The sequence below is a fragment of the Miniopterus natalensis genome, chromosome 5, assembly GCF_054644295.1.
Source record: "Miniopterus natalensis isolate mMinNat1 chromosome 5, mMinNat1.hap1, whole genome shotgun sequence".
NCBI lineage: Eukaryota > Metazoa > Chordata > Mammalia > Chiroptera > Miniopteridae > Miniopterus > Miniopterus natalensis.
In genome coordinates this window covers 9,020,180-9,045,362 of record NC_142085.1, presented here as the reverse complement: position 1 = coordinate 9,045,362, position 25,183 = coordinate 9,020,180, and the positions used below count along the sequence as shown (strand labels likewise).

The 25,183-nt window shown below is 50.3% G+C and overlaps 1 protein-coding gene across 1 annotated transcript; it reads left to right on the top strand.

Annotated features, from left to right (window-relative positions):
- Positions 1 to 6,658: 6,658 nt before the first annotated feature.
- On the top strand, positions 6,659 to 24,812 carry TCP11 (t-complex 11). The gene is made up of 9 exons (XM_087817346.1): positions 6,659 to 6,782; positions 12,319 to 12,415; positions 17,395 to 17,515; positions 20,876 to 21,096; positions 21,980 to 22,116; positions 22,369 to 22,586; positions 22,671 to 22,852; positions 23,626 to 23,789; positions 24,505 to 24,812. The coding sequence occupies exons 1-9, from the start codon at positions 6,659 to 6,661 to the stop codon at positions 24,735 to 24,737; spliced, it is 1,497 nt and encodes a 498-aa protein (XP_087673472.1). The 3' UTR covers positions 24,738 to 24,812.
- The last annotated feature ends 371 nt before the right edge of the window (positions 24,813 to 25,183 follow it).

Below are 25,183 nucleotides of genomic sequence, written 5' to 3'. Positions count from 1 at the left end.
GCAAAGTAAAACCCAACTGAAGGATGCCCGTCACTCTGAGTGTGCCTCTGCCAGCTACGAATGGGTACCAGGCATGCCAATTCTGCAGGGGTTGTGAGTGGGTTAGCCAGTGTTTTTCCAGGTGAGAACTTCTGGAGGTGCCCAAGGGAGCCATCCTGCCCCTTGCATTCCCATCTGTCTTTGCCCTGACAGAACTCAGGTGGGGACTCCGCGGCTGATGGGCACTGAATGAACGGGACCCCATGCAGGCTGCAGACACCAAAACGGCCATCCAGCTCACAGTGTTGCTGCTTCCTCAGACCACTGAAGTCAGAAAATTCTTGCCATTCCTGAGCCTGTAGCAGAGACTCAGACCCAGTGACCTCCTTTTGTTCCCCCTGGGGCTGCAGCTCCACCGAGAGGGGCTGGGAGGCCGCTCTGGACGAGTGCGCCAGGTAAAAAGAGAGTGGCCACAGCCCCACTCTCCCAACAGCCGCCTCCCACCAGCCACGGGAAGGAAAAAGCCCCAAAGGCAAGCTGGAGTTTAAAACTGTTCTCTGTCCATAGAAAAATGCAGAACAGAGGTTAGAGGGGGGTATTGTCTAAAGAGTACAGAGTTTTTTACTGGGGATTGTGAAAGGTTTGGGGAATAGATAGTGGTAATGGTTACACAACATTGTGACTTTGATTTGTTTAATGCTACGGAATTGTAAACGTATGAATGGTTAAAATGATAAATATTATGCTATGTAATTTACCACAATAAAAAAAACTACAATAAATGTTTTTTAAAACCCTGCTCTCTGCATTTCTTTTGAAACTGACTTCAATAGACTGGCCCTCAAATCTAAGCGGCTGGATTCTTGTCAGTAGGTCATTATACTTTGCTTTAGGCTGGTGGTTCTAGAGAATTATGGATGACAGGAATGATTGAAACTAATTTATTTCTCAAGTGTTTGAGATTCCTTCATCCCCACCTAACAACGTCTGTGCAGGAACAGCTTGTCTCTACCAGAGTCAGAAAAATAAAGAAACTGCACAGGCCACCATCTAAAGAAAGTCTCCGCTGTGAAACCTCAGATTTGGAAAACAAATTGGTGGCTGATGATTTCCCTTACAAAAGACTGATTCTCTTAACAAAAGAGTTTACTCAAAGGTTCCTTTAAGAAGAGAGCCCCCTGGTGCATTTAATGATATTATTGCATTAAAAAAAATCATCCCGACCATTCAAGGACACTGCACTGCAAGTACATGAATGCATTGTATTGTGTTGTAAGAGGGGGAATAAAGGAGTCAGAACTCTGACAAATAGACCATTTTGGCCCAAAGTAACACAAGGAGGGAGAAAGATGAGTTTCTGGGCCATGAATCCTGGCAGCTTTCTGGGAAAACTCTGGAAGTTTGTGATTAATTTAAGACCAGCTAGGCCCAGGCCTGCGATGTGTCCATTTTGAGAAAAGGCTTGTGCCGGACTCAGGGCCAGAGTTCTAACCGCTCATGCTGACCCCTCACCTGCCCTAATCACAAAGACTGCGACGTGAGCTCAGCTCCGTCCTGCGATGGCAGAAAGCGGGTTCTCCCTGGTGATGAAGAAGGACCCTTATTTATGTCTGCAGAGGTATATTCTGGGGCCCATAAAGGTTTAATTGTCCCTCTAACTAGTTTTTTAAAAAACCCACAAAGAGGCTGCCAGCTTTCCCCAGAGTTTAAAACCAACTGAATGTGGTTCTGTGGAAACTGCTTTAAGTGTGTAACTTGCACCGTGTCCTGGGCACAAGGCGCGATTGTTTTGGGGACTCGAAAGATGCAGCTCTTAGGAGGACTTTTAAAGTCAGTGCTTGTGGCTTCGGGCTGCTGCTGACCCTGGCTTGAGAGAGAGAGTCACTGGGTCTTTGAGGCTCCTCAGCAGGAGCCGGCCTCTCTAAATTACACTCCCAGGGTGGCACTGCCCCCTGCTGCCTCCGCCTGGTTCAGGGGACCCTCCTGTCCTAGGACTCTAAGTGTCCTTCCTCTTCTCTTGGTTCAAGGACTCTCAGGAAGCTAAGGACAAAGGGGAGACAGAAAGAGAGGACACATGTCTATGAGACAAAAAAGAGAAAGGCACTGGAAACCGAAGCTGGGCGGAGAGAGTCGCACTGTGCCCGACTTCCTGGGTGCGTGGGGGCAGTGGCCCAGCGCAGGTCACTCACTCCTCCAGCGTTGCCGCCTCCCGTCTGTGCCCATTAGTTCCACCCGGTTGTTGACGGGGAACCCGCAATGTCCCAGGCACAGTGGTGAACGAGATGCATGGTGTCTGCTCTCAGAAAGCTGACAGTCCCACCTCGAACATTCAATAAAGGTTGATTATGCAAACAAACACCTAATCACCAACTGGGAAGAGGAAGCAGAGGGTGCCAGGGATGCTAATGCAGGGCCATCGAAGCTTCTCGAGGAAGGTGGGCCCTGTAAGCTGGGCCTGAAGGAGGAGGGAGGGACCGGAAAGGGTGTTAGAGGGGGAGAAGCATCTGGACCAGACGGGAGGGACCCCGGAGCAGGAAGGAGCTGGTGGAGCAAGGTGTGGCTGGACAAGTAGGCAGCCAGTCTCCCCTCCTCTCTCGGAGCCCCCTTTCCCTAAAGGTTTGTATGGTTTCCCTACCCACCACACTTCACTCTGAGCCTCAGAGGGCCACGTCCAGATGCCCCCCAGGTTGCCTCAACCCTTCTCACACTCCTCTTGGGTTCTGTGAAGAAAACACGTTTGTCAAAAGACTAAAGCAAATAGCCTGACATGCGGTTCTGTACCACGAGAGGCTGTGAGGAAGCCAGTCCCGGTTTACACGACTCCAAATGGTTCCATTTAAATGTCCCACCCTGTATTTACCAGGCCCCACCGCTGCAGTCGACTGTTTACCTTCCAGAATATGCCCCGAGACTTGCAGTCTTGGCCTCTGTCTGACTTCATCTCTGACTTTTTCCATCCCGTGGCCTATCATTTTCATTTTTCTTCAGGAAATGTAAACATTTATTTACAGTATTAGCTTTTCCTCTTGCTTAGCTCTATATGTTATGGAGAAAACAGACTGCAATACAGGTTCTAGTCCTGAATTTTCCATAAACTGGTGATGATCTTACTCAAGTCGTGTGACCCACTGAGCCTAAGATGCTTCTTTGTAAGCTGAGGTGTCTTTTGTTCCTGTTACTTTGTTTTGGTTGATGACGCTGGCAGATCCACGTTCAGGATTCCTCTTCAGTCCTGTGGTTCGGCACCTCCTGCGGCCACCTGGGAGTATTTCTCTTACACCGTTGTCTCTATCCACCCCTCTTTTAGAATGTCTTTGTGGGTAAGATCGACTTTCTGTATAATTTGCTTTGGTGGGATAGTGTACCCAAGATAATACTTAACAAACGAGAATAAATCATACTTTTGGGTTTGGGTTAAAGCTCACACGTGAGGAACTGGATGAAAAGTAGGAAAGTTCTAGCTGCAAGTCAGGTTAGGCTGCTTCTCACACCGGGGTGGATGTACCCACGGGGGTATACGGAGGTATCAGCAAGCATCCTTCCGAAATAAGAATTCTCAAAGATTTGTGGAGAGCAAGTAGACTTAGTATTTCAACAAACACGGATATAGGCCGTATGAAAGGTAAAAGGCACAGGACATCTGAATATAAAAGGGGAGCAGGTGGCCAGCTTTGGGCACCCTGCAGTGTGAGAGCCGCGGGGGGGCTTTGGCTCCTGTCCTTGGGTGGCTTGAGGAGAACTTGTCTGTGGCTCTTTGTTACTCAGGAGGGGCATTCCCTCTAAATAATGGGTGTATGTGGCAAGTCCAGGGGAGTTTAAAGAGGGCCTGAGGTTGAGAGGGAGCCGGGCTAAACAAGAGACCCATTTCCAAAGACCAAGTCAGTGACCCAGTCTTGCTTAGGATCCTGGTAAAGGCTGCATTTGAATAGTTTGAACTGATCTGAACATCTAGATCTCTCACCCTTTCTCTGACCCCCGGTAGCACTTCTTGTTTGGAGCCCAGCTCTGCCATCCGCCATATCATGACAATTAGTTACATTTTCTTGTTTGTACAGCTTCTCAGTCAGAGTCAGGGAGGTGATGCGAATGAACAGTATATGATTAAGAGTGCAGACCTTGCTTGCCATGTGACTTTTGGTAACTCTCCGAAATCTCTGATTTCCAGTTTGCTCATCTATCAAATGGTCCAAAATAGCACCCACTTTGCCTACTGAACAGGTAGGATTGTGTGCAGAACATATGGATTGGCCACGTTGGAGCATTTTGTAAATCATTAAGCAAAAATCAGTTATTATTAACTAAGACCCCAAAGGGAAGGAGGGTCTATCTCTCACCATCTTTCTATTCCCCTCAACTTTTAACTTTGCCTAGTTTGTTCTGATATATTCATGATAAACATCATGAGATGCTGTCCCCGGGCTGACCCTGGGAAAATGCTAACTGTCTTTCTCTTCTGCCCCATTCTTTACTCTTCTTCTGGCTCCAGCTCCCCACCGCACCCTGTGCTCCCACACTGCTAGTTCTCCCAGAGAATGTGGGTTTAAAAAGCACACCTAGCCCGGCCCGGCGTGGCTCAGCAGTTGAGCATCCACCTAGGATCCAGGAGATTGGGGTTCGATTCCCGGTCAGGGCGCATGCCTGGGTTGTGGGCCAGGCAGCCGATCAATGACTCTCTCATCATTGATGTTTCTATCTCTCTTTCCCCCTCTTTTCCTCTCTCGGAAATCAATAAAGATATGTGTTTTGTTTTTTTTTAAAAAAGCACACCTCAAGGGGCTGTGCAACGTGTAGGAATGAACTGTTGCAGTAGCTTCAGGCTTCAGCAGGGGTGGCTTTACAGCAATGCCATTTTTGTGGGGAAAATAACTGGTTCATTCTGGAAAATTTCTCCCACAAATAAAAATGCCCAAACAATTCTGGATATATTTTTTTCTTGATGAGAAATCAGCAGCCCAGCTTATGTAAAAATGAAGAATCATATTTTCATTGTCTTTGCTGAAGTCATACGAGTTCCTCCCACTCTGGGCTGCGGGGAAAGCCAGCCTGCTCCACAGTTGACATGCCTGCGGGAAATACCAGGAGAGGGTGAGGAGGAGGAGGGGGAGGTTCGTGTGTATGGGTTTGAGAAGCTCTCTGGCTAAACAGTAACTTTCCTAGGCCATTCCCCTCAAATCTTCCTGGGCCTCAGGGCTGAGTGGACTTTCTTAAGCAGAAATGTTCTTGGGCCTCTTCAGTTTTCCCTTGAAAATGTGCAAGTTGTGCAGGAAAAATCCATATTCCACACTAGCCACACCGAGTGATAACAAGAACTTGGTTCCTTACAGGGCAAGACTTTCATCTTTTGTTTTATTTATTTACTTTACTTATTTATTTATTTATTTTGTAAAGTCAGCTTCTGTTTCAAGAAGTCAAGTCAGAGAAATAAGGATGGGAGAGTGCGGGAGTGGAAACTGTCTTTTCATGTTTTCCCCCAAAGCGCGGGCATTCGAGGGAAAGGGGTCACTCCAAGGACAACAGGGCAGAGCCAGAAGCAAAGGGCCCGGGGCCTGGAGTCGGTCGGCTGGAGCCCAGCCCCGGGTCACCGACGTGCCCAGGCCAGGAACTCCCGGGCAGAGCCTGGAAGCCCGCGGGCGCCCGCAGCCCCGGGAGCGCAGGGCTCGGGGTCCACACCTGCAGAATGGAGCCCGGCCGTGTCCGCGCTGGGTGTCCCGCGCTGGCCCAGGGCCCCCCCCCGCCCGTGTCCCGCGCGGGCCCAGGGCGCCGCCCCCCCCCCCCGCCCGTGTCCCGCGCTGGCCCAGGGCCCCCCCCCCCGCCCGTGTCCCGCGCGGGCCCAGGGCCCCCCCGCCGCCCGTGTCCCGCGCGGGCCCAGGGCCCCCCCCCCCCGCCCGTGTCCCGCGCTGGCCCAGGGCCCCCCCCCCGCCCGTGTCCCGCGCTGGGCCAGGGCCCCCCACCCGCGCCCGGCTTCTGCGCTTCCCCGCGGGGGGGGACCGGCCGCGGGGGAACAGGAGCGGCCCCTCCCTGAGCAGTTCCAGGCGGTCCTCCGGGGCTGGGAGGTGCCCCGCAGGGGGCCGCCCGGGCGCCCCCGTAACCAGAGGCCTAGGCGGCTTCGCACCCTCGAGGGCGCCCGCACGTGGCCCCGCCCGGTTGCCCGGGAGCGGTTTGTTCCCCAAGCCCGGCCTTCCCACCAGCGCCCGGCGCCGCGGGCGGGGGTGCGCGCGGGGTCTCCCCGGCCGCGTGCGCGCCGCCCTCGGCCCCCCCGCCGCGCGCCCCCCCTCCCGCCGCGGTGGTTCGGCCCGAGCCTCGCGGCCCCGCGGCGCGCCCCGCTCCAGGCTAGGCGGCGGGCGGCCCGGAGGAGGTGAGGGGCGCCGCCGGCGGGCTCCCCCTGCCCCGGGCCTGGGGGGCCTGGGCCGGCCGCTTCGGGCGAGGAGGTCGCCGGGGGGTCGGGAAGGGCCCTGCCCGCCCCTCGGGCTTAACTCTCCCGCTGCGCCGCCCACGCTCGACCTCCCCACGCCCCGTCCCGCCTCCTGCAGGTCCCCGCGCCCTGGCCGCACCCGGAGACCCTGAAGCCGCCCTGTTTCGGGTTGTCCGGGTCGGGGCGCCGGCGCCTCGGAGCCCCTGGCGGTTGGAGAGCCCCCGGCGCCAACGGCGCGCCCTTTCTCCCCCCAGGTTCCATCAGAAAATGCAGGAGGTGGAGGAGAGCGCGGCCCGGCAGGGCCCCGGCGGCGCGGAGAGCGGCCCCCGCACGCCCGAGACAGCGCGGCCCACGCGGCAGGACAAGAGCAGCCCCAAGGACCAGCCTCCTCGTAGGTCCTGCGGGGGCCCGGCGCCCCTCGGGGGCTCAGTGTGGGTCAGGTCGGAGGAGGCCCCTTAAGGGTCCTCGGCCGCTGCGGCCCCACGGCTCCCATCACCCTCCTGCTCTTCGTGCCCTTCTCCCCCCCGCCCCCCTCCCCCTCCCCCCCCCAGCCCCTGCCGACCTCAAGGTCCTCAAAGAGTTTTTGGCCCTGGAGCAAGAAGTGACTGTGGAGTGAGTAAGTGAGTCGGGCAAGACCTGAGGCCGGGTCGGTTCAGGCCGCTCCTTTTTTTCCTCTCTTGAAAGGAAATAGCGTTCCAAGGGCCTGGGGCAGCCGCCTGCTCTGGAAACTGCAGGTTTCAGGGAGCCTGGGAAAGGCTCCCCTAGGAAGTGTGGTGGAGCTGGGACTGGACTCCTGGCCCTGAGCTCAGGCGCTGGGAAGCAGCTCCAGGGGCACCAGGGAAACCAGGGACCAGAGCTGGGGGGGCACCTTTCTCCTGGACAGAAGCGCTGGCACAGGCCGTTGTTCCTTTCCTGAGCCCCGCTCCAACAGAGCCCGCAGGCGGGCGCCCTACGCGAGACCCCATCCTGAGGCTCAGGTCAAAGCCATCTTTGCTGTTCTTGTATTTTCAGTTTGTAGATGGACAATGGCAGAGACCTGGGGGTAGATGTTAAAGAACCCAGACGATCCCAGAGAGGAATTCTGTTCCCTCCATGCTTCGTTGGCTCAAGAAGTAATACTGCTCTGGGCTCATACCCTCCTCTTATGCTGTAGATGTTCTTTTATGTTCCTGATGCAGCACACGGGCACTTCGATTGGTTTAATCTCACTGGGACCCATCCTGCATTTCTCTTGTAATAATCTCCAGAGAGTTTAACCAGATTACCTGTCCACATCCAACAACCGGAGTTAAGTTGTTGAAGACTGAAACGGGAAAAATTACTTCCAGGCCCTGCGGCTAAGTTGAATTAAGTTTGTTTCTCTTGTGGCCACGTGGGGTCGCTGCTGGCTAACATACTGGCCCAGAGGCGGCCAGCCAGGTGCTTTGGCATTCCCGTTGGAAATCGGCTTCGGTAGATACGAACCTGATGTGGGGTGAAAGTCAGTTATTTTGTAAATACAACTAAAGCAATTTAAATTCTTGAGGTGCCTATTTAGATGAATCCATAGGCAAAACAACTTTCAGTAAAATAAATAACCAAATTCTTCTTTTAAAAAAAGTTTGAAATGTTATATACTAGGTTGACTTTGTTACTTTCTATGTTACCTTGAAACTGTCTTTGTCCACGAGAATCTGGATTTTTGTGATCCACCTGAGTCGCGTTTCACCGCCAGTTTCTCTCTGAGCCCTGTTTCCTGAATGTTGCCGCCGTGGGAGCCGTTTACTGCCCTGGTGAGCAACAGTGGTCTTGTCAGAGCGGGCTATGAGCTTGGATTTGTTGTTGGAAAGTGTTTCTGTGTATATTTCTCTCAGTCCTTCAATAAGCTGCTGTAGCTCAGTCTCTGAAGATTTTCTCTTAGTTCTCGTTTTGAATTAGTGAATTAGTGGTAAATCTGCTTACGTATTTGACTCTGTTTGGCCATTTTGGCTGGAACTAAAAACTTCAGAGAGGCTGCAAAAATAAAGGGAACTTCAACTATCCATTTAAGATTCAATTCACCTTTATGTTTACCTAAGCAGGGACTCTGGTAAATTCTACAATCACCTTTTCCCTTTAACTTTTTATTTTGAAATATTTTAAATTTGTTGAAAAGTCAAAAAGAAAATAGTGAGTGCCCACACTGTTAATATTGTTGCCACGTTGTGTGTGCTCTCTATTTTTTCTCTATGGAAAATAAGTTAGAGTCATGTATCTCTGAAAATTTCATCCTTTGTCTTCTGAGAACAAAGGCATTCTCTTGTGTAACCTCTTTTCTACAATAACTGTTTCCTTTTTATATCATTAAATCTTTTTACTAATGGAAAGCTTCAACATTTCCAAAAGTAGAGAGGCTGGGATAGTGACCCCCATTTAATCATCGCCAGCTTCAACCGTTAATCAAGTCATGGCCAATCAGTTCATCAGTATCCCCTCTGCACTTCTGAGCCATATACTTTTTTTTTTTTTAATTTATCTTTATTGTTGAGAATATTACAGGTGTCCCACTTTCTCCCCTTCCACTTCACTCCCACCCCCTCCCCAGGCCTTCACCCCATTATTAACTGTGTCCATGGGTTATGCATATATGCATATAACTTCTTTGGTTAATCTCTTCCCACCCTCCACCCCCCTTCCCTCTTTCCTCTGAAATATGATCGTCTGTTGCATGCGTCAATGTCTCTGGATCTATTTAGTTTGTCAGATTCTTTTGTTCATTAGCTTCTTCTTAAAGACAACCCTTCAACTTTTCCTGTAGTGCTGGTCTGGTGGTCATGAACTCCTTTAGCTTTTTCTTATCTGTGAAGCTCTTTATCTGACCTTCAGTTCTAAATGATAGCTTTGCTGGGTAGAGCAATCTTGGTTGTAGTTCCATGTTTTTCACCACTTTGAATATTTCTTGCCACTCCCTTCTGGCCTGCAAAGTTTCTGTTGAGAAATCAACTGACAGTCGTATGGGTGCTCCCTTGTAGGGAACTAATTGCTTTTCTCTTGCTGCTTTTAAGATTCTCTCTTTGCCTTTAACCTTTGGCATTTTAATTATGATGTGTCTTGCTGTGGGCCCCTTTGGGTTCCTCTTGTTTGGGACCCTCTGTGCTTCCTGGACTTGTAAGTCTATTTCTTTCCCCAGGTAGGGGAAATTTTCTGTAATTATTTTTTCAAATAGGTTTTCAATTTCTTGGTCTCTTTCTTCCCCTTCTGGCACCCCAATAATATGAATGTTGGGCCTCTTGAAGTCGTCCCTTATATTATCTTTATATTTCTGTATTCTTCTTTCTTTTCTCTCTTCTGGTTGGGTGTTTTTTGTTTCCTCATGTTCCAAATTGCTGATTTGATTCTCAGCATCCTCTACTCTACTGTTGATTCCCTGTAAATTATTCTTCATTTCAGTTCCTGTAGCCTTCATTTCAAATTGGTACTTTATTATGTTATCGATGTTTTCAGTTATTTCCCTAATAATATGCTTAAACATCCTTATAAACAAAAATCTGAACTCTGTATCTATTAGCTTGCTTGGATCTATTTCATTTAGTTCCTCTTCTAGAGATTTCTTCTTTTCTTTCCTTTGTGACATGTTTCTTTGCCTCCACATTTTGGCTGCTTCCAGGTGTTTGCTTCTATGTATTAGGTAGAGCTGCTGTATCTCCTGGAATTTGTAGAGTGGCTTTATGTAGTAGGTGTCCTGTAGGATCCAGTGGCTCAGCCTCCCCAGTCACCTGAGCTGGGCCTTGTAGGTGCTCCCCTGTGTGGGCTGTGTGCACTGTCCTATTGTAGTTGAGCCTTGGTTGCTGTTGGCGTCACTGGGAGGAACTGACCCCCAGGCCAATCAGCTGTGAGGACCTGCTACAACTATAGCCAGAGAGCTGGTGTGCTGGAGACACCCCTATGGAGCAGGATTTACTTCACTGGAGCTTTGGTGTTCACCAAGTGCGCCACTTGAGTGTGTCCCTCGTGGATGTTGTAGGGCTGTAATCCAGCGTGGTCGAGTCTGACCACCAGGTGCACTGTCTCTGGGGCCTCCCAGAAGGTGCAAAGTCAGCCTCTGCCAGTGCTTTGCCCAGGGCCACCCAGCATGAGCTACTCAGCAAACCATAGTTGGCTGCTACTTGTGCTGGGCTTGGAGGTGCCCAGGAGAGGCCAAGCTATGAGCCAATGCAGCTGCCGCTAGTGCCAGGCCTGGGGCTGCTTATCAAGCCGTATGGGGCAGCTGCTGCTTGTTTGAGAGATTTTGGGAAAGTCCTAAGCATGAGGCTCGAGAGGCCACTTGCACAGAAAAGCCCCTGGAAATGGCCTGGATGAGCTGCAGGTGGGGAGGGGCGGGGCCAAAGGCGTGAGTCAGGTGCTGGCGACTCAAACATGGCGCCTGCCTGCCGTCCGTGGTTGGGGAGGACACGCCAAAGGAGCCATGGCCTCCGCCAGCCCTTCTGCCCGGGAGGAAGCCGCCCCTCCAGCTCTCGCCCGGATCTCAGGCAGGTTAGTTCCCCCCTGAGTGTCCCAGGTCCTTTCAGGCTGCTGCCGGCGCTGGGCTCAGAGGGAGCGTCCGAGTGAGTCCGCGCCGGGCCCTTTAGAGGAGCTGCTGGGGCTCCCGCAGCTTCCGCCACCCTCAGCCACAGTCCCCGCTGGTTTCACAGCCCGGAGTTGTGGGGACTCCTCTTCCTGGCCCTGGAGCCCTGGGCTGGGGGCCTGCTGTGGGGCTGGGACCCCTCCCTCCTCCGGAAAACCTCTGCTGCCGAGATTCCCTCCAGGGTTTACCCGCGGCACCGGGTGTGGGCCCGAGGCCGAGTCTCCATGATTCAGCCCCGACCCGCCCGCGTCTCCGCCCCTCCTACGGTCTCGGTGCTGCTTCAGGTCCCTGGTTGTGGGGCTTCTGTGCAGCCGGATCTCAGGAGGCTCTGAGTGAGGGTGGCTCTGTGTTTAGATGTGATTTTGATGAGGTGGCGGGAGGCGGCGGGCGCAGCTGTGACCTGCGCCGCCCTCTTGTTTTTCTCCCATATACTTTTCTGTGAACAAATGATGAAGCTTCATTGAAAGAGTGAGAAAAATGAGTTATTGTGTGCAACTTTGTTTTAGATGCCAAGTAATTGGTGTAACTACCATGTTACATGAGAATGCTGTCAGCTGGGTCTTTCTACGAACTCAGAACAGTGGTTCCCAAACGCTAGTGCTGGTTTGGGACAGAATTCTTAGCAATATTTAGTACAATGAAATGACGATACTGTAATGAGTTTTTCCTAAAGCTAGATTTCCTAAAGTTAGAGGACTGCTCTTTATTCTGACAGGATTCCCTTTCTGCTCTTTCGGAGGCTGCGCTGTCCTTTTGTTGATGACGTGATGGTTTTGGGGGTGGCAGAGTGGAGTTTTTACTTGTGTATTTGCTTGTCTCACTGTGCTTAGGTGGCTAAACAAAAAGCTGGCAAGTTGTTGTCAAAGTCTTTTTGGAAATTTTATTAGTCTGTGAAATCCTAAAATGTGGGCGCTGCTGCTTTAGAAGACCAGCCGACATGGGCGCCATTCAGTTCCATCCATGTGGAGAATTAACTTGGTCAGAGGCAGGAAGAGAAGTGTGGAATGATGTTTATCATAATAAAGGTTTAGTTTTGTAAATAAATTGTTTCTTTGCCACTTAATTATTACTTTACTATGTAAGAGAAAGGTTTTAGTCAGTTTCACTTTCTGTTTTTCATAAAGTCACTTTTTTTGTTACCCCCGTGTTAGACTGGACGACTCCTAGAGGAGGGGTCCCTGGGCCCTGGGGCTCAGAAAACAAACGACGAGAATGGTGGAATGAGCTGTATAAGATGAGTTCGAATCCAAATTTGGGGCCTACTCAGTACAGTGAGTCGGTGCATAAACTGGAAATTCAGACGTGTGGGTGCACCGTTGTCCACCATGAGTTCTCTCCGTCACAGGTCCGATAGATTCAGTTGCCGACGTTTCTGAACTGAGCAGCGAGATCGGGAAGAATCATGATGTCCACGGGGAAGAGGAGGTTTTGCCTCCACACAGGTACAGGCGCTTGTGATTTCCCATCTTACTAATCCTGGCGTAGGCATTTAGCACTTATGGCTTCCGACCAGACTGGAAGCATTTTTATTTAATAATACGGTGTTAGAATATCAGCCTTAAGAGGTCTCAACCGTTAGAAGAGTGATCAGTTATAACTGTTAGTATCAGAGGGTCAAGAAACAAATTTCATGTAACCAATGAGTAAACCAAAGCAATTATAGTTGGAATGTTCACCTTGGGACCAAAGTTAATAATAAAATATAAACAGGTGAATTTCAGATCTTCTCTGACAGATATGGAGGAAGTAGCCTGAATAGCTCTATTGCCGCATAATAAATTTCCACAAAACTTAGTAGCTAAAGCAGTGTTCATTATCTCACAGTTGCTGTGGGTCGGGAATGTGGGCCCGGTTTAACTGTGCCTTTGGCTCAAGGTCTTTCACGAGGTTCCAGTCACTCTGTTGACTGTTGGCTGGAGCCTCCCTCAGGCCCTCGCCCGTGGACCTCCCCACAGGGCAGCTGGCTTCCTTCACTAAGAATGAGCGTGCGGGGAGCTGCTGCCCAGGACAAACCAGTCTGCTCCGCTGCATTCTCCCTTCCCTAGAAGGGAGTCACTAAACCCAGCCCACACTCCAGGGAGAGGGACTACACCGAGGCGTGAACACCAGGACACGGAGATCTTTGGGGTCATTTTATCAGCTGCCTACACAGAGCTGCTATCAGTTACTTGTTTGAGTGATCACAGATTGAAAGGCACAGATAAAAAGATTAATTTTCTAATAGTGGCGTTTTCAACTCTTTTATTCTGGCCTCATCATCAGCTTCATTTATGAATCAGGATCATACCCCTGTTGATAAATAATACTCCCCCACCCCCATCAAGCTTTATTTTGGTTCTTCTTGGTTCTATTGACATTGCAATAAATAAGAACCGTTCAGTAAGTGTGAATTGAATGGCTCTGCTGCTTGTTGACAGTTGAGTGGGTAAATTCACTGTCAGATTTTATATTTTCAAACAGTTCTATTTCCCACCAATAGCTAGGTAAATAATGGCAGTGGTTGGTTGGCTTCCTTAAATGCTGCTGGTATTTTGCGGCTTTGGGAATCTGTTACTGAAGTGTCCTTCTCTGTCCCAAGTTGCTGCCCTGGTCTTGATGCTTTGATTTGCCCCTGCCTGGTGCCCCCAGGTGTCCATGCTAAGCACAGCTCCTCTGGGACAGGTTTTCACCCACATCCAGATCAAGCACCTCTCTCTCTCCGCTTAGATGTGTTTGTTGCTGGCAGGAGAGGAGGAACAAGGACCGGGGGGAGTGGAGGTCAGCCGAAGGGGTGACGGTCAGGCAGCAGGTGCAGGAAACCGGAGGGAGAATGAGGCCGAGAAACAGCGCTGTTCAGAGCTGGATTTCAAGCAGGTTAATACGCAATTTATCTCTGGAGAAAGATTGAAAGAGTTTGAGGTTACTCATTACTGGCAATTGGCTTTACTTTGGCTCATATGATGCTGTTGATGACAGTTGTAGGATCCTAAAGGAAATCCCATGTTTGGGCATCATGTTGAGTCCTTACTGTGTGGCAGGCAGAATGCCAAGTGCTGGGGCTGGGCACAGTTAGAGCTGCAGCTATAGGTGAACAAGGCACTGTCTTTGCTGTCGGGAAGCTTTCATAGGGGAGACAGTCAGATGACAGAATGACTGGTGAGTTGTGTGTTTAGAGCTTAATGAGGGTCATCAGCTGCTTGAGGATCAGAGGTTTGCCCTTGGAGGGAGATTTTACCTATGAAGACTTGAGTCTTAGAGGGTGAATATGTGCTTTCCAGGTGCTGCGGGTGGGAAAGGCTGCTCCAGGCAAAGGGAACAATGTGCCAGAGGCACAGAGTGGTGGCAGAATGTGCTCTGTGCTTTTATAAGGGCTTGGTATGGTTGCACACAAGGCGTTAGGAGGTAAATTGGAAAGGGAGGCAGAGCAGCCTCAGGAAGGGTCATACAGGATAAGCCATTTATGCTGCTGGTGATGGGAAGCCCGTAAAGGACTTTAAGTGCGCATGACTCCATGATCGGAATTGCATCTTATAGAAATCGTTGGTTTTAGAATGAACTTTTGGAGAGCAGATTGGAAAGAGACGAGACTGAAGGCAGGGGCCAGTTAATAGACTATGACAGTCCAGGTAAGAGATGATGGTAGGAGGGGGTGAACTCCAGAGACACTTAAGAAGCAGAATTATGGAACTTGGAGATGGACTGAATAAATAAGATGAGGAAAGAGCTACGCACAATTCCAGTGCGCACCAGACCGTGAGCCAGGTGATGGTTGGTTGCCTCTGACGGCTGAGATTTGTGTAGGGAGAGGAACTTTGACGTGTTTGTTCATCTTTGCTTTTCTCTTCTTACAGGGAGCATGCTTTATTACCGTATTTTTTTTAAAGGGTGGATGTTTAATTCAAGAGAACCAAGGCCTATTTGGAAATGATCAGATACGGCCTCTGAATTTTCAAATAGGTTTTTCTTACTAGCCTGACTCTATAGGACAAAGACATAATTTAAGTAAACATTCAGAGGAAACTTGATTCCTGTAATTTGTTTTTTTAAATTAATAGACACCTTTTTGGAGTTTTAGTTCTATAGAAAAATGATCAGAAATTACAGAGAGTTCCCACATACTCCCCTATTATTTACACCTGTTGCATTTGGTACAGTGGACAATCCAGTATTAACACGTTATTAACTCAGGCCATAGTTTACGTTGGGGTTCACTTATTGTGTTGTATAGACTATGGGTTTTGAAAATGTATAATGACATGTGTCCACCGTTACTGTATCATACTTAGTAATTTCCCTGCCCTAAAAATCCAGAGCTCCACCTATTCACCCTTCCCTTCCTCCCCCCCAGATCCTTAGCAACCAGTGGTCTTTATACTGTCTCCACAGGCTCCAGAAAGTCCTATGTTTGGACTCATATAGTAGGTGGGCTTCTCAGATTGGCTTCTTTCACTCAACAATGCGCATTTAAGGTCCCTCTGGGTCTTTTGGGGTCTTGAGAGCTCACTCCTCTTCAGCACTGAGTAACATTTCATTTATCCATCACCTGCAGAATGACACCTTGGTTGCTTCCAAGTTTTGGCAATTACAAATAAAGCTCTACAAGCCTCTATTTGCAAGTTTTTGTGTGGACATAGTTTTAAGCTCACTTGAGTAAATACCAAAGAGCATGATGCCTGGATCATATGGCAAGAGTATGTTTAGTTTTGTAAGGAACTGCCAAACCGTCTTCCAGAGTGGCTGCACCATGTTGCAGTCCCACCAACAGTGAGTGCGCGTTCCCGCTGCTCCCCATCCGCCCCAGCGTTTGGTGGTGTCAGTGTTTTGGATTTGGGACATTCTGATAGGTGTATACTGGTATCTCATCTTTATTTTAATTCGTATTTCCCTAATGACGTATGTTGTTGAGCATCTTTTCATGTGCTTATTTGCCACCTGTATGTCTTCTTTGGTGAGGTGTCTGTTCAGGTCTTCTCCCATTTTAAAACTAGGCTGTTTGTTTTCTTATTCTTGAGTTTTAAGAGTTCTTTGAATATATATATATGTGTATATATATATATATATATATATATTTTTAAATATATCTTTATTGATTTCAGAGAGAGGAAAGGAGAGGAAGAGAGAGAGAGACAGAAATATCAATGATGAGAGAGTCATTGATCGAGCCCACAACCCGGGCATGTGCCCTGACCGGGAATCGAACCCCAATCGCCTGGATCCCGGGCTGAGCCACGCCCGGCCAGGCGAGAGTTCTTTGAATATTTTGGGAAACAGTCCTTTATCAGATACAGTGGTACCTCGGTTTTCGAATGTCTCTGTGGATGATCATTTCGGTTTACCAATGCCGTAAACCCTGAAGGAAATGCTTCAGTTTTCGAACCCGCCTCGGAAGTCAAACATGCCACACGCTTCCACTGAGGGCAAGATCCTGAGGCCTGGCTGTCAGCTGTTGATCCCTCGGTTTTCGAATGTTTCAGAACTCGGTCTTCCAAAATTGATCACATTTGAAAACTGAGGTACCACTGTATCTGTTTAGCAAAGACTGTGGCTTGTCTTTTAATTTCCTTAACAGTGTCTCTCACAGAGCAGACATTTTTAATTTTAATGAAGTGCAACTTACCAATTTTTTCTTTCTTGAATCTTGCTTTAGGTGTTGTATCTAAAAGTCATTGCAAAGCCCAAGGCCACCTAGATTTTTCTTCTAGCTCTCTTCTAGAAGTTTTATAGTTTTACATTTACGTTTAGGTCTATCTATGGTCCACTTGTGGAAGGTAGAAGGTCTGTGTCTAGATTCATGCTTGTACATGTGGATGTCCAGCTGTTCCCGTACCATTGTTGAAAAGACTGGCCTTTCTAAATTGAACTGCCTTTGCCTCTTCTACTTTTTTAGGGGGAAAAAGACCTATCTTTCTTGCTTCCATGACTGGCAACATGGTAGTGCACAGGTTGGGGATAGAGGAGGAACAGGTTTGAAGGAGGAAGGTAGTGAATTCAGCTTACACCTGCAGATTTGGAAGTCCTGTGGGTATCTTGGTATAATCAAAGAGGGAGCATCCTTTCCTGAATTTTAGAACAAGACAATGGAAGATCCTGTAGTGCGTTGCTGTGTGTATACATAAATAGAAACCAGGTCCCATATTACCTAAGCCAGATGCAACATCAGTGCCAAAGCTCCACCTGACTTCTGATCAGGGCCTTCCTGCTGCGGAGGGAGGGCTGCTCTGGGACACCGGGAGCCCTTCTGAGAGGTTGGCTCATGCCCTTCACATCCAAGTCTCACCCAGGTGTTCAACTCTCTTGCAATCCACACATAGTTGTTGTCCTTTCCCTGTCAGTATAATGGTCTTTTATCATATCAAACACTGTCTGTGTGGGGCTTAGGAGATGATGACCTTATGGCAGCTTTTGGATGGAGAAAATAATTTGTCTGTTTAACCCCTTCCAGTCTGGAAGGCAAGGCAAAGGAAACCATGCACGATGCCTTTTGGGATCATCTTAAAGAGCAGCTATCAGCTTCTCCCCCAGACTTCAGCTGTGCTCTTGAACTTCTGAAAGAAATTAAAGAGGTGAGTCACCAACCTTGCATTTGTAGGTATAAAGTTCCCAGACATCCCAGCTCATTCAGATGTCAGTAACTAGCAAATTCTGAGCATTGCCCATGAGTCAGTCAGAATGTAATCTGTAGACAGAAATCACACAGGAATTTCAACAAGGAAGTTTTAATAGAAAAATTATTATAACGGAATTGGAGAAGTGAGGCCTTTGGGCTGGTAAGAAGCAACGAGAAATCTAAGGAATCCTGGAATCCTGGAACCCACCATACCCCCTGGCTGACATAGACACCCAAGGATTCATTTGAGAGGGCACAGTTGTGCCTGGAGGTTGCTGGCCTGTGTGAGCTGCTGACCACTGTGCGCTGCAGGAGCCCGGCCCCAGGAGACGCCGCTCAGGCTCTGAGGCTGTAGGAGTCGGGTGCTGGCTAAGCAGCGCCTCCTGCAGGAGCCTGCCAAGGGCGCAGTGTAGAACCAGAGAAAGGCTCTTGCCTTTTCAAGGCCTTCCTAGTATGTGGTGGGCACACCCTGAGGCCACATTTCCCCACCCTCCCGCCCCACACTGATCCACATCCTTGGATAATCGTCTCTCCTTGAGTGTGGACGAGACCTGTAACTCGCCTCTAACCAATAGAATGTGCGTAGGTGGTGGGAAGTCACATCTCACTGTGGAAGACTCTGCCTCAGCAGACTGGAGGTTCTCCTGCTGGCCTTGAAGAGCAAACAGGCGAGTTGTCAGCTGCCCATGGAGAGGCCACGTGGCAGGGAGAGGCAGGTGGCCTCTAGGACCAGCAAGCATCCAGCCAACAGCCAGTAAGAAGCTGGGGCTCTTAAGTGTACAGCTGTACAGAAAGGAATTCAGCCAACAGTTTGAATGAGCCCAGCCGACACCTTATTACAGCCTTGGGAGACCCTGAACAGAGGACCTGGTTAAACTGTGCCTGGATCCCTGACCCACAGGCGCTGTGAGATAGCAAATGTGTATGCTTTCTTAAGCTCTGAGTTTATGGTAGTTTGTTATGCTGCACAGAAGCTGATTAATAGTGCCCTCCACAGATGACGCTTAAAATTTACCATCTGGTAAAGGAAAAATATTTAAAGGACTTCCATTTTTTCAGAGCAGAGTAAAATATAAGGATGGATTTGGAGTTGAGAGACAATAAATTGATAAATGTCGCATTTCACTCTGGCTTCTCAGCTTCCAGGAGCAGGCTTCCACACACATCTGAATTCCTGAACCACCCAGTCTCATCGCTTGGTAGGTGGGACAACAACTAGTTCCTCCTGGCAAGCGCAGACCACATGGCTACCCGATGTCCTCTGGTGAGGTGCTTTCTGCCATGGCCTAAGAGCAAACCAAGAACTGTTTCTCAGAAGGCAAGTAGTTATGCAGAGATTTGCTCCAAACCCCTAGAGATCTGTGCTGTGCTGTGCTGCTCTTGTTGGCTGCTCTTGCTGTGCTGCTCTTGTTGGACAGCATCCTTTCTTGCCACGGACACCAGGTATCACGAATGTGCTAGAGTGTCTTGTGTGGCAGCCTGAACTTGCTGTGGACGGAGCCTACTGGGGCTCTGGTTCCCACTTGAAATTGGCAACCTCATGAACAACTTTAAATGGGTGTTGCATCAGAATGTCTAAAACCTTAGAGATTTTGTATAAGAGTTTGAGTTTATTTGAGCCACACTGATGACATGCCAGGAAGCAAGATAATCAAATGCTCCAGAGAAGGACAGTTTTGCAGTTTCTTTTACACATTTGGAATTAAGGAGGGAAGGTAAAGAAGATTATGGTTATCAAGATCCTGTGCTCCCCTGAGGGGTCACTCTGGCATTTCAAAGGTGTGCTAACCCAGATGCACAGAACAATGGGCAGGGCTTGCTTAAGGTGAAGATAAACCTTTTACTGTAAAAGTTATGTGCCTTGGGGGTGACTACCCATTGTGACCTGCCCAGCTAGGAATTTATGATCAGTCACAGGGACTCATCACATCGATTATAGAGCCCCCTTTGGGTCCACAAAACTCTGATGTGGTGTATGCCTTTTTGAAAACCCAAGGCCTGCAAATGTGCCTCTTTTTCCTGGCTGGTGGTTTGAGGTGCAGCAGCCTAGCCTGTCTCCTACCTCGGAGGACTTCGCTTGGAAGGTGCAGACTTCTGAAGCTCTGCCAGCTTCACCGAGCTGACGGGCAGCTGTGTTTTTGTGGGGACTGTCTGCCGTCCTCCAGTCCGGGTGGCTTTCTGAGGCATCTAAAATGTGAAATACTTGCTACTTGCTGCTCATGAGCGCCAATGGACATATAGCCATTTGAGTTCGAACCTCACTTGTACCAATTTTGTATCAGTCAGCGTCCAATCAGGATGAAGAAACCAGGCAGTAATTTGAACAAAGAGAAGCTGGCTTGTGTGCCAGGGGCCTGTGAGAGGGGCACACCCACCGGGAAGAGGACCTCTTCCTCTGTAGCGCCCTCTACTGACAAAACGAACATAGTGAATGTAGTGCAAGCCAGCCTCGCTCTCACAGAGCAGGCGCTGAGGGCAGGCTTGGAGCCAACGGCTCCAGAGTGAAAACTGGACCATTAAATACATAGTGTGGAGCACCTTCCATTTCATTTGCTGAAGATGAAGCTAAACAGATGGGATTTTGCTATAACAACACAATATTCCATTCAATTAAACATGTTCATTGAACCCCATCCCTCGACCCCGCTATGTGTGCTACCGAGGCACCGAGATGAAGCAGAGAGACTGTTCACAGAGGACTTAATTTTCGGGTTAATAGGCTATTTCCAGTGACTCCTGACAGTTCCTTTGCCTATTTCTCCTTGCTCTTTGAAGTAAATCTCAAGCATGCCTGCTTTTTTAAACGAGTAACTCATCGCCATGTGATGGTGTGTATTTTATATTTGTTGCACCTTGAGTTTCTTTTTACCACTTGCCTTGATTTTGTTAATCTCTTTATCTCATTCTGCCTAGAAAATGATACATTATTGCTGTAATTGATCCCTAAAGCCTTCATCTATTATTGGTCCCTAAACAAAGATAAAGAGAACTCTCTAGGAAATTAAGGGACCTGACTTCTTGATCCTTAAAAGACACAGGCTGCGCCCTGGCTGGTGTGGCTCAGTTGATTGGGGCGCTGTCCCGTGCACCGAGGGATGAAGGGTTCGATTCCCCGTCAGGGCACATACCCAGGTTTCGGGTTTGATTCCCTTGACCAGTGTTTCACTTTCTCTTCCTCTCCCTTTCTCTGTCTCTTAAAAAAAAAAAAACAACAAAAAAAAAACAGGCGGGGATGTGTTTGGCTAACGGGGCTTCTGTTAGAGAAAGTTGGGGCTCTGAACAGAGTGCAGCCCCTTTGACTTTCTGCCCTGCGCAGATCTTGCTGTCGCTGCTGTTACCACGCCAGAACCGCCTCAGAAGTGAGATCGAAGAAGCTCTGGACGCGGAACTCCTCCAGCAGGAAGCGGAGCGCGGGGCCCTGAACGTCCTGCGTCTCTCTAAGTACATTCTCAGCATGATGACTTTGCTGTGTGCTCCGGTTCGGGATGAGGCGGTGCAGAACCTAGACGGCATTACAGACTCCACGCGGCTACTGAGGTGCGAAACCTGATTACTGTCCCGGCCACCTGCCTCCTGTGGGCCACACGCCGGGTGGCAGCCCCTGTCTTGGCAGCTCTTCCCTCACTTGTACCAGGCTGAAGACCTGATTCCTTTCTCTGGCCTATTAGCTTTCCTTTTCCAAAGATGGCCTCGCAGGGTCCTCTGGTTATCCTCAGAAGGACTGAGCCCCCTGTAAAACATTCGTGTATGTAATCTTTTCTTCTAAGAAGTTCAAACATCGCTTTCCCAAGTTTTCTTACAGTTCACATAGTTTCTAGCTATAGAAACTAAGACCCAGATGCAGAAAGTTAAAAAAGTAGACCCACAACCCTGGCTGGGTAGCTCAGTTGTTTAGAGCATTGTCCCAATACAGCAAGGTTGTGGGTTCGATCCCCGGTCAGGGCACATACAAGAATCAACCTCAGTGGATGCATCGATCAGTGGGGCAACAAATTGATGTTTCTCCCCCTTCCTCTCTCTCTCTCAAATCAATAAAATAAAATTTTAAAAAAAGTACTTGGCCCAGAAATAGCACCAGAAATAACATCCCCTGTAATCCTACTTCTCAGAGAGGATTGTTAGCGTTCTGGTGTGTGTTCCTCCAACTCCCTTTGTAAGAGACACCAGGACAACTGTTGTGGAAAGATCTAGCTCAGGGGCTTCAGGGTCCAGAGACACCTGTTCCTGCTCTGCTGCTCCTTCCCTCTGGGCCTTGGCTCCTGGGTCCAGGGCCCCATGTCAGCTTCTGTAAAGAGAGGAGGCAGGGCTGAGTTAGTTTTGAAGCCCCTCCTGATTCTAGAATGCCACGATTTAACCGCTCTTTGTGTAGGAGCCCCTCTCACTGGATTTGCTTCATATAAAATGCTGTTTTCTCTGTCAGGGGGATCTTCCAGGTTCTGGGCCTGATGAAAATGGACATGATGAACTACACTCTCCAGAGCCTGCAGCCCCATCTGCGGAAGCACTCCATCCAGCACGAGCGGGCCCGGTTCCAGGCCCGCCTCAGCAAGCAGCCGGGTGTGTGCAACTCGGGGGCGGGCGAGGGACCATGGGACCTCGGGGCTGACTATGAGGCTAGAGAGCACCCTGCCTCCTCTTAGGACCAGAAAGGGTCTTCCCCGGTGGGGGCGGGGGAGAAAGAGCAGTCGCCTAAGAGGGAAAGGCACCCCACCCCATTGGCGTTAGTTACTGGCCAGGGAGGGGTATGTCTGGAAAAGAGCCTCAGTCTCGCAGCCGCTGCGGCTGCTGAAGCTCCCTGCCCGGTCCCAGGCCTCCTGGACCACACGGCCAAGTGGCTCGGCCGAGCAGCCGCGGACCTCAGTGCGCTGCCTCCCGCTTGCCCCGACACTCCGGACTCCGCCAGCGTCACCTGCCCCTCTCCAAACGAGGCAGCTGCCTGCCCAGAGCCCCTCAGCCCCACAATGGTGCTGTCCCAGGCCTTCCTGAACCTTCTTCTCTGGGACCCTGACGACGAGGAGTTCCCCGAGGTAGGTGTGGGACACTGCCCGGGTGTGCCTGGGACCTGCTGCAGGGCCCTGCTCTCTGACAGCCTGTCCTCCCTGCGCCCTCAGACGCTGCTGGCAGACAGAGCCCGGCTGCAGGAGCTGGAGGCCCAGCTGCGCCGCTTAACGGTCCTGGCCTCGGTCCTGCTGGTGGCCAGCAGTTTCTCGGGCAGTGTTCTGTTTGGCTCACCGCAGTTCGTGGATAAGCTGAAACGCGCAACCAAAGCCCTCACGGAGGAGTTTAGTTCCAGGTGAGATATTTTCTGTGTCGATATTTTCTCTCTGGAGGAGATGACACGTGGTCTGAGGACAGAGCAGATGAGGAGCGATGGCTTACGTCCCACCACAAACCACAGAAACGCCCTTGGAACCATCCACAAAGATGACTGGGGTCTTTCCATAGCGTGAGGCTTGTGATGAAGAAACTGTCTTCCAGAAAGAGTAGAGCAGAGGCTAGTCTGCTACAAAGTGATTCCTTATCTTGTTTGCGGCAAAGGAGCCTGTGCGGTGGAGTGGCTGGCGGGCTGGTTTCGGGGGGTGTGGGGCGAGTGGATCAGGCGGCCCCGCTGACTGGACACCAGCCGTGCAGGCGCCGCAGCAGCGGAATCAGGCCAGGCTTGCCACTGTGGCGAGAGGACAGACGGCCGTGGAAAATGTCCAAGAAAGTCTTAAAAATGTGCGCGTACACACACACACACACACACACACACAAATATAAGCGCTATGGGGCTAAAGACTACTGAATTGATCCAAGGGCAGGACAAAACGCTTGTCTGGAGCTGATTTGAGTTTATCTTGTTTTCTAAAGGGTAGAACATGGTGTTGTATGTAGAGAGTGGTCGATTTCTGAGGGTGAGAGTGAAGGCACTGAACCTACCCATGGGGCCCTGCTGCCCCCAGGGGCTGGGTGAGGGCAGGAGGTTCGGGAGCCTCCCTCCCGTGGCCCCGGCGTGGAGCTTCCCGGGCTCTGGGCCAAGGCCAGGACCACCTGGTGGGCGCCAGCTTCCTCTCCTCCATGGTCTAGGCCGGAGGAGGCCATGCTGACTGTGAGCGAGCAGGTGTCTAAGGAAATCCACCAAAGCCTCAAGAACATGGGCCTTGCTGCTCTGAGCAGTGACAGCGCAGCCTCTCTGACGGGACAGCTCCGGGACATTGCCCACGAGGAGAACTGCGTCCGCAGTGTCATTGGTGAGCGTCCCTGGGGGTGAGGGAGAGTCCAGCCCCGAAGTCAGCTACTGAACCGCTGAGCAGCGGGAAGCGTGATCACTGGGCAGGTCACTGTTTAGGCTTTAGTTTCCCAAAATGCTGGGTTGAAAATGTATCTTTTTAAGTTTAAAGACTGACTGACTCTGTGGTTCTAAGGAGGATTTGCACCCAGGAATTCATGACTGCTAGACATGGCATACCGTCCACCCAACCTGGTCAGGTCATCCTGGCCTTCTGGGTCATTTTCTGACTGCAGTCTAAGACATGTGGCACCCCCTCCCCCCAACAAGAAACTGCTGCGGAGTTATGCTGGTGGACGTTCCCATGCGGGGATTTACCCCCCCCCCCCAACCGTCCCATTGGAATGGAGGCTATGAACTTGGCCTTGCTCTTAACCTCAGCCATCCAAGGGTCAGTTTAAGACCCTCCTGTTACGTAAGATACTAAGATCTGACTGATGGATACTTAAGCAGTCTTTGGAACAGTCAAAAATTTACTAGCCCACTAGTGTTCAATCTTTCCTTTATTCTTGGGAGCTAGATAGCAGCCCTCTTCCCCCCAAAACAAAACGAATTCCCTTATGTCTAGCTGAGTGAGTCAGTCAGCATCGGCGAACTTAGAACTCCGGTGGGTGCAGGGCAGCTTCTCCCGGAAGGTCGCCTGCCCTTTCCATTCTCACTGTCTTTCCTGCTCACAGATCAGCGGATTCACTTGTTTCTCAAATGCTGTTTGGTCCTTGGTGTGCAGCGCTCACTGTTAGACCTCCCTGGAGGCCTCACGCTCATTGAGGCGGAGCTGGCAGAACTAGGCCAAAAGTTTGTCAACCTAACGCAGCACAATCAGCAGGTGTTTGGCCCCTACTACACGGACATCCTGAAAACCCTCATCCCCCCAAGCCAGGCACTGCAAACAGAAGTAGAGTCCCTCTGATAGCACCAGCTCCGAGCCCTGGCACCTTGGACCCAGGAGAGAATCCATCATTTTCCTGAGGTGACATCACCAGGGACCAGCAAAGCAGCAAGCCTTCCTCCCTCCTGCAGCCAGTCCCTGCACTGCAGTGGTTAAGCATGTAAACACCAACTGGCCCAAACTCACTAATAAATTTCTGAACTGCAAGCAAACACTCCTCCTGTGCTGCAGCCTGGCAGACCCCGTGCCTTGGGCCCCCAGCTAGCTACAAGCCAGCAGGCCCCCATCTTTCCTCCACTGTTAGGTGCACCCTCTGCATGCAGAGCCCTGAAGCCACCCTCTGGGTGCTGGCATTGCAGTGTCTGAGGGTAAAGCCTCTCTGAGGGCCCTGAACACTCTGTGCCCTGATCACATGTGAGCCTAAGGGCCCCTCTGGAAGTTAGAAAATTGTTTTGTCTAGGTCAGCT

Coding starts and splice junctions, on each gene's coding strand:
- TCP11 (XM_087817346.1), top strand. CDS start 6,659: ATGCAGGAGGTGGAGGAGAGCGCGGCCCGGCAGGGCCCCGGCGGCGCG. Junction 6,783..12,318: donor CCCCAAGGACCAGCCTCCTC/GTAGGTCCTGCG, acceptor TCTCCGTCACAG/GTCCGATAGATTCAGTTGCC. Junction 22,853..23,625: donor ACGGAGGAGTTTAGTTCCAG/GTGAGATATTTT, acceptor TCCATGGTCTAG/GCCGGAGGAGGCCATGCTGA.